The 11383-nt window shown below is 40.6% G+C and overlaps 1 protein-coding gene across 2 annotated transcripts; it reads left to right on the forward strand.

The window, feature by feature from the left end:
• On the forward strand, positions 1-7159 carry fgf10b (fibroblast growth factor 10b). Of its 2 annotated transcripts, XM_026187844.2 has the most exons (4): positions 1-137; positions 501-1275; positions 5919-6022; positions 6366-7159. In XM_026187844.2, exons 2-4 carry the CDS (start codon positions 816-818, stop codon positions 6555-6557), a joined length of 756 nt encoding a protein of 251 aa, XP_026043629.1. In that variant the 5' UTR covers positions 1-137; positions 501-815; the 3' UTR covers positions 6558-7159. The 2 variants fall into 2 exon arrangements, with proteins under 2 accessions (XP_026043629.1, XP_080164968.1); XM_080308842.1 differs by having other exon boundaries at positions 79-1275.
• The last annotated feature ends 4224 nt before the right edge of the window (positions 7160-11383 follow it).

The raw sequence follows: 11383 nt of genomic DNA on the forward strand, positions 1-11383 counted from the left end.
GCTGGGCACCCAAAGAGGACAGATATTCGCCTGGACTGACCAACCTTCCTATTTAAGTCTTGAATCCTGTTTTTCGTCCTCAGAGTAAAATCTGGAAATGTTTTCCTGCACATGTGGAGTTTAGCAGCTTGGAACAGGTAAATGGTGTGGTGGCACCATTTTTTCTTTTTTTTTTAATTTCAGTGGAACTAAAGACTTTTACCAGATTTTAGATACCTTTCTACATGGATACTATTACATTTTCTCAACTGGATATTTGTTTTTATTAGTTTTTTCTTATCTTTTTTTTCTTGTTAAGTTGAAAAGCAGTCTGGGACTAAAAGGCTTACACCGGAGCCCCTTTGAGCAAGAGTTAAAAGTTCACAAACAATTTAAGAAGAATTAGTAAAACTGTGGAAAAGTGCAGGGGGAACAAAAACAGGTTTTCACCAGAATGCACACATAGTCTGCCTGCTTTTTTCACTTTCTTTTCTTTTTTTCTTTAATCTTTGTTCATTTAGACTGAGATGTTTTCCGAAACAGACTTGGAAGTTTTGATAACCAGCATAAAACCTTGCAGCAGTAGAGAAGAGAACGGAGTGGAGTACCAGCTTGGAAAATAGAGACTTACTGAAATTACATAATCAAAAAAAAAATCACCCAGAAGGATATCTTGACATTTTTATATCTGCGCTGAATAGTTTGGACACTGTGCAGGGACACCTTCACTCTGGTCTGTGGAGGGCTTCCCTCCCTGCCTTCTCAGGCAATCTTCACCCCCAGCAGCATGTCCCAAGCTCCGAGGCTGCCTCTAGTCCTCCTCACAGCACACTACCATGATCAGATGGACTGCTGGAGGGAGTAAGGCTGCCTCTGCCTCGTCCTGCTCCAGGGCTGGGTTAGGGGCTCGTTCAGGCTCTGGGGCCACCTTCAGACTACGGTCATCAGCACTGCTTATCACCCCGGCTTTTCCTGTACTAGTCACCCTGTTGGTTTTTTTATTATCCCTGCATGAGGCTGCCTGCCATCAGTTCCACCGTGACACAGATAGGGTCTCCAGCCCACGGACTCTCAGAGCTCCAGTGAACATTTCTGAAGCTGAGCTGATCTCTAGAGCCAGAGCCAATGGGGGCCCTGTGGGTCGGACTGGGGGAGCACAGGGGAGGCATGTGCGCAGTTACAATCATCTACTAGGGGACATACGAAGGAGAAAGCTGTTCTCTTTCCAGAGGTTTTTCCTGAGGATCGATAAGAATGGAAAAGTCAATGGAACCAAAATCAAGGACGACCCCTTCAGTAAGTAACCCTTTCAATTAACAAAAGTAGGTAAAGAAGAGTGAATCAGAGCCAAGAAGTGATCTGTGTGACCCTATCCAAGGCTCATTTAGCCTGAAATATTCGAATTAATTTTACCTTTTAAATTGTGAGTGTGATATCAAATTTTTAAGCTCTATAGCCCAAACCTTTGCCTTCGTTTTGTATTAGTATATCAAATGTGACAAAAGCACCTGATGAAGTCTTTAAGTGGGACATTTCTAGTAACAAGAAACCATATTAAATGAGAACTTAGATCCTGACAGTTTATTTAAAACATACATTTACATCTTTCTGTCTATCTGTATCTATATCCTATGTAACACCAAAGTAAATATGTAGATTGTACCTATAGAAATATAACTTGTGCTGCTACCTGTAAATGGTGAGTTTAAAGGAAAAACGTGATCCTTTCATGTTACGCGAATGAACCGGTTGGCAGTTCATTCACTGGTAGTTTGGAGGAAGTAATCCTAATTTGAGTTGTCTTTTTGTTTTAAACCAGACATCCCACTGATATCTCTCCTGTCTAAACACTCAGCACAATGATGGTAGCTCTCAGATGGTCTAAAAAGGAGCAGGAGCAGATAACCCAGCCATTATCAGGCAGTCTTCACAGCCCAGGGTAAACAGCATTGATAACATCCATAGAAAGAACAGGGCTGTGGCAGGGGGAGGATATGAATGTCCAGCTCATTGATGCTTTTAGACCCTTTTTGCTTCTCTTCGGCTGTTTCGCTATGACTCTCCCACTCAGATTGCCTTCTGCCCGCCAGCATCACGCAAATTACACACCCTCAGTCACAGATCAGACATTTGTTTAAAGCAGCTTGACGTCCTCACTCAGAGAAACATGTCTTTAAAGTGATTACATGTTGTATGTTTCAGTGTATAAGTCAGTAAAATAGCATTCTCATTAGTCTCCCAGCATTCCCACTGAGCAACGTGTGTGTGCCTATCAACCAGCAGGCAATCACATGGTCCGGTGGGTGTGATCTTATGGTACCCAACAGCAGCACATGTGCTCAAACAAACACACACACACATATATCCCACTTAGTTGTTGTTATATACCTTTTTTTTCTCTCTGTTTCGCAATTCCATAGTAAGTGTATCCCGAAGTTTTAACGTTCCTCTTGGGAGAGCTAAACCGCACTTTCAATCAAAGTGACTTTGGGGGAAATGGCACAGGAGGCAAAATGTCAGGGGAGATGTTTGTTTTGACAAGGTCATGACAGAAGCAGCTTTATTTCCTGACCATATTACACTGTGATGCCTTTACTGTTGCTTTTGTTAGCAGTTTCCTTTAAGTAGTAAAACTGAAGTGGTGCAAGGAAGTCTGGTGTAAAGTCACTCTAAAGTTTATGTATCTTTCTGAGATAATTTATCCCTCTGTCTTCCTTTTTACTGACCCACAAATCCACTTCCCCCAGTGCATTGCTTTTTTCAAAGGTAAGTCTGAATTAGCAATGAATTGAGGTTCAGGCAGGGAGGTGAAAGTGAGATTCTCTAGAGGTACAAAGTCATGAATGACATGCCTGAATATTATTGTGGCCACATCAAAGCCGTTCATCTTCAGTATATCAATGGTGGTGCCATCACAAAGCTGTGTCCTAAGGGGGTCTGGGGACACTGTATGGATTATGTGCCCACATATCAGGTTCACATGGTAAAGAATACTACACAACAGCAGCTTCAGTCTTCGCTCTAGCCCCTGAGGCTAGACATGATCCCTGGACTGACGTCCTTTGTAGACCCTTGATGATCCCTTGAAGTGACAAAATATCACATTTTCTTTCCAAGTACTGGAAAAAAGTTTTTTAAAATCAGAAATTGAAATGCAAAGGCACCCTACATTTAAATTTGTCAAACTTTAATGAATTAATCTAAATTAATTTATCTGCAAGCTGTTTTGGGGGGCTCCCTGTGGCCCTGCAAGGAGCAGCATGCCTCCCACAGATTTATGGGGATGCCAGTGCAAAACTGTCCCACATGGTTTTCCAACCCACTGTGAGCCTTTGCTGAGGTTACAGAGAAGCAAGGAGAAAAGGAAGGCAGACTGTGTTAAAGTCAGCTAAGTAGCTGCGTGGCCTAAGCACAGCAGAGCCGTCTTAAAATTTAAAGACATCTAGCAGCTCTGAGTAAAACATTGCTAAACAAGACTCAGGGAAAGGCTTTGTGGTAATAAATAAATAAATAAAGTCTGGCTAACTATCCATGGCTGTGATGGTGTGAAAGGTTGAGCATGTAAAGACTGTATGTATACTTGTATTGGGCCAGTGTGTGTGTCTATGTGTGTGTGTCTCTCAAGAAAGAGGAAGGCTAAAGGAACCAGGCCATGTGCACAAGACAGTTCTTGGCATATCCTGTGAATATTGTATAAATAATTTCTTTAAATATAGCAGCGACCTTTTACTTGGAAAAAAAAAACCCAGATGGTGCTCTTATGGAGGTCTGAGGAGGGAGATGTAGCCAATAGCTTTTCTCAAAGGTAGTAAAAAGGTTCCTTTCCATGTAAATACACTGAGTGTGGTCCTTATCAAGTGTTATTACTATATTTCCTGATTTACGCCTCACTCTGTTCTATTTTTCTGCATGGAAATGATAACAATCAACATTTTAATCCTGACTTATCTGCCCAAATACTGCTTTATTCAAAACCAGAACATCTATTTTGAAAAAAAGAAGTTTAAGAGTGAGAAAGAATAACAATGCTAAGCTGCAAAGCACATATTCTTTTGGCTCCCCGCTGTGGAAAAACCACTGCTAATTCTTACTGGCAACATCTACCTCCATTCCACAAACAACGCACCATTTACTGCTGTAACTCCCACCAGAGCGTATCGAATAAGCCACACATTAGGCGCAAAAAGCTTGCAAGAGAAAAACTGCTGAACCTGGCTGGCTTACTTTAGGCTACATTTTAAAAGGGGTTTGTAAAATAAACCCCATACGAAGCAATACTATCCCATTAACAGCGTAAATAAAGCTAAACGATGAGCACATTTTCCCACATTGGCAGCCATGACCTTATTACTTCCCTATTGTGGGTCTACATAAGCATTTAGCCTTTCAGCACAGAGCAGTGTAGGGAGATTTTGTAGTAGTTTCACAGCCAAGCTGAGTTAGTGTGTTATATGCAAGTGCACATTCACCTGCTTCAAAACAACTGTGCATATGTGTGTGTATGTGTGTGCTTTTCCGTGTGTGTGAGTGAGTTAGTGAGTGAGAGAGTGCATTAGTGCATGTGTGTATATACAACCTGTCTCGCCCCTGCCTCCGGTGGCTTACTTTGATCAGTGATCATTACGGCCTTTCTAATCCTCACTCCACCCCCAGTCTCACTGTCATGGCTCCTCTGTCCTCCTCTGTTCTCCTTCCTTTCATCACTCCCATGTTTACAGAGCAGCCAGAGACTGCCATAGATTGTCTTACATCCTCACTCCATACCCGACATCCGATCCCATACAGAAACCAGCTCTTCTCAGATCTTCAATGACCGTTGTGTCACAGTCCCCAACACCGCCTTGCAGCTTCAGACCCCACTGCCCTGAGGTGCCGCTGTTTGAACTAGAAATTGATACAGTCAAGACCTCACGGACGAGGAGAGAAGCTGCTGTATATTTAACAGAGGGATTGTTCTTTTGGGCACACCTGCATCCTCCGCTGTCCACTCAGGTCCAAGGCTGGCAGCCTCCAATCCCCCCCCCCCCTCCCCCCAGCCAGTTTGGAGCGAGTCTGACAGTAGAGCAGGGTGCCACACAAACAGTCATCAGACAGAGGAGGGGCCCCTGGTCTGATCAAAGGATGTCGTTGACTTTCTGGAGTTCACGCCCCCACTCTGTGTGTGTGTGTGTGTGCACATACACATATGGGTGTTAATTGGGGTAAAATGACAACAGCTCACAGGAAGTGGGAAAAGGAAGGTAGGGAGGGCGGCATGAAATCAAACATCCCATGGGAAACAGTGGGGTTCACTAACACACACACACACACACACCGGCATGAGATGAGACAAGTGGGTTCTGTGGTCAAAGGACACATTAGGAAGTTATAGCTCTCCGACCTTTGATACTGAGACCACACAAATAACAACAGCTGTCTACAGCAAAAACACATCCATTTTAGCTGAGGTATAAATTAACCTCCCCTAATAGTTTACAATAAACCTGACGTATTTGCACAGGGACCTGGAAAGCTAAATACCAAACTCAACATAAACAACCCGAGAAATCTCCGGGGGGAATCCACCCATTAATCTTCAGACTAAATGACCTGAGCAGCTGGAATCTTTTATACAGGTGTAGGCTGTAAAGGAACTTTAAAATATCAGAAATGAGAAATGTGCCCAAGAATAATTGTAACCTTGCACAGAAATCCCACACATTCCCCATGTAAATGTCACAGAATACAAATGCTGGTACTCATTATACTATTACTGAAAAACCTGTGGATTCCTCCAGGTTTATATCTGCACTTCATGTGGGTGGTTTGTGACCGCTGCCAGAGTGTTAATTCTTCTATACTCTGCTCCACAGCATTTATTCAGTTGTTCATGACATAATAGCATGCCTACTATTAATGTTGACACATATTAATGTCACCTTCTTTTTGCTGATCCCTAGGTATTCTGGAAATCACATCAGTGGACGTGGGAGTGGTGGCCATCAAAGGGCTAAGCAGCAACTTCTATCTGGCTATCAGCAAGAAAGGCGAGCTGTACGGAGCGGTTAGTATCCGAGTCAGAGGTCAATCTGGAAGCTCCAGAGAGAGAGAGCTAGTGTTAGCTTCTTCAGTCCTTATCAAAGGAAGCCTTATCTATAGTTCTACAACTGCTGGGTCAACTCTGAATCACAACCAGACCAGTGCACACATGTGAACCACTGAGAAAACTATGCAGCTTTAAAAACGCGCACAAATCACCCACACAGAAAAGCATGCAATGTAGATTCGGAAGTAGTAAATAGGCACTCAGACAACAATGCATTTTGCACAAGATAATAATCTGCGTTTTGTCTTAACCTCACACGCTAAGTCTATAACACTGCAACATGATACCTGCTTTTTTACAGAGAGAGTTTGGTGTCGACTGCACCCTGAAGGAGCGGATTGAGGAGAACGGCTACAACACGTACGCATCAGCCAAGTGGAAGCATGGGAAGCGACAGATGTTTGTGGGTCTGAACGGCCAGGGGAAGCCGATGAGAGGAAAGAAAACCCGAAGGAAGAACACAGCCACACATTTTCTTCCAACTGTTGTGTGAACCTGTGCACTCGGCTGGAGAGGGACAATATGAAACTCTGAAAATGTGAGGTTTATAACTCTGAAAAGTGAGAAATCTCTCATTTGATTTTAAAAGAAAAAGGCCTAACACTGTCATGCATACAAGTGGTCTCTTCTTTTCTGGGAGATGGTGTTACCTGTGTTTTCACTGGCACAGATGCAATGCTTATTCTTTTTTTTTTTTTTGTCTGTGCCAAACAGTTTGCAGCTGGACTAAGTGTGTGATGTGGACACAACCGAAGCTACTGTTTCACTAAATAAACTGTAGTAGATGCAGAATTATCTCAAGATGTTATTTATATCCATATTCTCCTGTGAGACACATAAACAGAACAGAAAATGTTCAGGATGTGGGAAACAATCAGTGAGTCCGTTTATCACGGCAGCAGGAAATAATAAAGGATAGAACACATTTAAAGCAAATGTTCGATACTTAACCACTGTGTTTTTGCCTGAATTGTAATGATTTATTTATTTTGTGAAATATTTAACTGAAGGGGAACACAAGCATTTCTTTGAATTCTTTTTGTTTTATAAGAACTCTATTATGTGAAAAATAAAAGTACCATTTCTCCCCTGCAATGCAGTGAACGTTCCTCTGTGGTACTCCAAAGACTGGGAGAAGTGCATTAAAAATGGTAAGGTTTACCAGAAGTACTGAGAGACCCTGGTAAACGTTCAAGTCATGGTATTCTTATCTGGGTCTCTGAGGTAGGAAAGAAGGGACAAAAGGCAACCATTAATTCCTAGCCAGATATACCATGTGGCAACCATTGCACTAATGATTAGTGCACAAACAAACTGAAAACACAAGACCAACCACAACAAAATGGGAGGGGGGAAACTCCCCTGGTATGGACTGTAGATGTTGACATCATTTTCTAATATCAGACCATTACTGTGGAAGCTGCAACCTTCTCCAACTGCAAAAAGACTTGCTTGGTAAAGATAGCTGGTTATGAATATAAAAATTGCTGCCCATGGGTTTGTATGGGCTTTGGAAGAGGATCTGAATGTATGCATGTAAGAAAGGAAATACAAAAGAAGTGCATAAAAAATATATGACCTGTGCCTGACCACCCACTTCCTTCAGTAATCATCTACACACTAATCATAAACACACTAATCAATGGCAGCTGCCTCAATCCCAGATCAAAAGAACATAGGAAGAACATTAACACCACAGGCTTCCGGACCTTGTGTTCTCTTATCCTGCCTTTTAAAACAACTATCTCTGGATGGGCATCAGAAATTGGAAGATTATAGGAAGACAGCTGAGAGAAAGGCTTCAGAAGTTTTCCTTTGTCTTCAGTCCTAAATTCATTCAGCTTGGTGTGTGAAAAGAGACCGGAAGGAGTGAAAACAACAAAGGCGGTCTGATCTATAGCCTTAGTATATTGTCCTTTAATGGCTGTTACTGCGCTGAGTGATTTATACTGAGGAATGCTGCGGTGCATTCCACCAGTAAAGACCAACCGAGCACATCTCTGCACCCTGCATGGCCCTGTGTGCTCTCACAGGTTAATTGAGCAATATGGTGTGACTATTGAACCTCTGAAGCCAGACTCACAATAGTGTCTTGAAGATAAACTATAAATGTTACCTAAAAATAAAGATTAAGAAGGTGAAATTAGGGTGCAACTTTTGAACAAATACAAATACATACATACATGTCTTGATCCCCAACTTCATCCAAAGACTTCAAATGTTTTAAAGGTGATTCTGAATTGACTCAAACCATATTTCTTTATAAGAACTAAAGCACGGATATACACTAGGAGTTTAATGACACCACATACAGTAGCATTTTCTTTCTTGATTTGTCCTTAATTGCTGTGCATGAGGAGATAAACATGCAGTCAAATAAATAACAGAGGATTTGACCTACATAATGTGTACTGCTGACCCCAACCCCCACTGACTTACCCACACACAAACACACACAAATCCAATTCATTTGTCATCTTCTGCATTCCCTTGTGAATGTTTGAACTCTCTCCAAAACACTGGCACGGCGAGGGAAAAAAACGGCAATAACACAAAATAGGCACAGTAATCTTCTATCAAAGCAGGTCTCTGCATTTCTGGCACTGGAATTCTCTGTGGAATAATGTGATCCAGCTTTGAGAAACAAGTGGAAAATGACTGGAGGCTAAAACAACTAATGAATACTTACACCGAGATGTCTGGTAGAACACATGTTTGCAGCGGGCAGCTACTGAGTGAGCTTGGGAGAGGCACTTCTGAGGGGGTTGTTCAGGTTCACAGCCTTTCCTCTTTCCTCTGAGATGGATAAATAATTTTCTAGCATTTTAGATCAACATGAGGCCCTTCAGCACGTGCTTATTGTGTGCAGACAACCACGTTGTGACCTCAGTATTTATTTGGAGATAGTCTTTTTTTTTTAAAACAAACAAACAAACAAATAAACCAAGCATGAGTTTATGTGCAATGAAAATTTTCATACAAAGTTTTGGAAACATTTTTTCTCTAAATGCAACTGATGCCGAAAACAAAACTGCAACTAATTATAGATAATTAATTAATGTCTACGAAATTTCAAACATCATCACCTGAATTCCTGGTAATTATCAGAAAAAGAATTTGTCGTGGAACTTGAAGCCTGATGTGGATTTTTTTTCAGTACATATCAAATCTGATGGAAAAAAGTTAAAAGATATTCATATTTCACACAATCCTTCTTTTAGTATAAAAAGAAAACATGTCCAATTTTCGTACAACAAATTGGACACTGTGCACCTCTACATTCAAAAGCATAATCGCTTATGAATGCGAAGAGTTCTCCTATAATTTGTTAGCATTTTTGTCATAGTCACATTAATATACTGGTAGTATATTGTGTTCATTTTATTACAAATATAAGCAAATAATAGGATTACTCCCTCTACTAACATTTTCACTGTTAACTAGAATTAAATTGAAAACTAAAACAAAGCGTGACAAAACATTTTTGTCATTTGAAATGAAATTTAAAAAAAAAAACCTGTAGTCTAACTAAAACCATATGCAGCTCTTTTTAAGTTTTGTCAGAGTTTTCAATCCATCATACATGAGGAGTGTAACAGGGCAGCCTTTCACAGCTGGATTTACAGTGAGAGGTATTTTTTCACCATATAGCTCTCAGGACATGACAATCACTCATATGTTAAGCCTTCTCACAAAACAATCACCCTGTCTTACGGCAGCTGGCAGCCTTAAATACTCTCAGCTGTCACAGGCTAAACCATTATTCCATTAACAGGTGAGTTCTCAAATCCCAACCTTCCACCACATTATATCATCAGTTTCAATAAATACATATAGACATACATTTTGAATATGTATCGAATATGTAAATGAATAAATATTTTACATTTTACCCTTAAACCTTACCATTATTATAGAAACACCAAAACCCCAAGATCAAAGATTCCCCACACTCCCTTGACCAATGGCCTCTCCTGGTACCTTTAACTGGTGTCTGGACACCTGGGGAAACATTTGCCCAAACATCCTGGAGAGCACAGAGGAAGGGAAGGTGAGTCATCACATCTCTGTAAGTCACTTCTTTGTACCGCCTTTACCTCTAGACCTTGCACACATTTGCGTTAGTTCTCCTTACCTTTTGCTTAGTAACAATTCTTTTCTCCTCACAGACAACCGCCACATTTCTTGATGAGGAGCAGCTGTGCAGGACCTGGAACAAAGTCTACTGGCTAATTATTAAAATACTCAATAAATATTCAATAAATAAACTTCTTGTATGCAAATGTTATTGATGTGCTTAAAATGCGACGCTAAATAAAGTGCAAGTTAAGGTGTTTTTAATAAAGTGAAAGGTAGTCCTAAAGTGCTGTACAACTTAATACAAATAATTGTAGGAAGGGGGAGTCTTCCTTACAAGGAGATTATCATATTTAAAATTTTGTATAAATATCTGCATTTAAACGAGTTTGTCTTTGTAACTCCTATTACTACTGCTACTAATGCTAACATTAATATTAATAATCCTTACAAAATTTAACAAAACTTGACAAGTGGAGGATGAAAGAAGGGATAAATAACATATGATAATTCTAGAGCAGATGAAAAGCGTCTGAAAATCAGGTAATTAAGAAACCAGGAAAAATCCAGCAAAGACCTGACACAGGAACAAAGTGATCCATCTGGCCCTTCAGTTGATCCAAATACTGCTCATCGAAGCCTCATCAGCAATGGTCTCGGTGCTTTCTGGAGCACATTCTTAAGAAGGTGAAACTGGGAGAGAAGGTTCAGGCATGTCCAACAGATCTGATGGAGTAATAAATCCAAAAGTTGAAATTTTCTTTTAAATTGTCATCAATATGTAAAGAGGAAGACCAAAAAGGAACATATCAACTGAAAAGCATCTGATTGGCAGCGGCTCCATTTTTAGGATGACGATGACCCCCAAATGCTTCTAGCTTTGAAAATCCATCATGAAGTCTGGAGAAATATTCCTAAAGAACACTTAAAGAAGTCTTGCTTAAGAGCGTTCGTGTTGTGTGAAGAATACAGCTGGTGGTGCCAAATATTAAAATAATAAATATATATTCCAAGCAGAGTTGTGCGAATTTAGTTTTTCTCATATAATGGATTTTCATTTAAATTTGCAGATGTTCCATAAATGTTAAATATACGTTTCAAGGCCTTTGTGCAGTAATCCATTCAAAAAATACATTACTGTTTTTAAGCGTTAAACGATCCCGTGCAAGACGGTATTTATTTCAGCGCCCACTTCCACTCCGTGCCACTAGAAGGAGGCAGATTTTTTTATTCTGGATAATC

Source organism: Astatotilapia calliptera, chromosome 12 (assembly GCF_964374335.1).
Source record: "Astatotilapia calliptera chromosome 12, fAstCal68.1, whole genome shotgun sequence".
Classification (NCBI taxonomy): domain Eukaryota; kingdom Metazoa; phylum Chordata; class Actinopteri; order Cichliformes; family Cichlidae; genus Astatotilapia; species Astatotilapia calliptera.

What these genes read in the sequence shown, in the direction of transcription:
- fgf10b (XM_026187844.2), top strand. Translation starts at nt 816, where the DNA reads ATGATCAGATGGACTGCTGGAGGGAGTAAGGCTGCCTCTGCCTCGTCC. An exon ending in AATCAAGGACGACCCCTTCA is followed by an intron (nt 1,276 to 5,918) that starts GTAAGTAACCCT and finishes GCTGATCCCTAG; the next exon opens with GTATTCTGGAAATCACATCA. An exon ending in AAGGCGAGCTGTACGGAGCG is followed by an intron (nt 6,023 to 6,365) that starts GTTAGTATCCGA and finishes GCTTTTTTACAG; the next exon opens with AGAGAGTTTGGTGTCGACTG.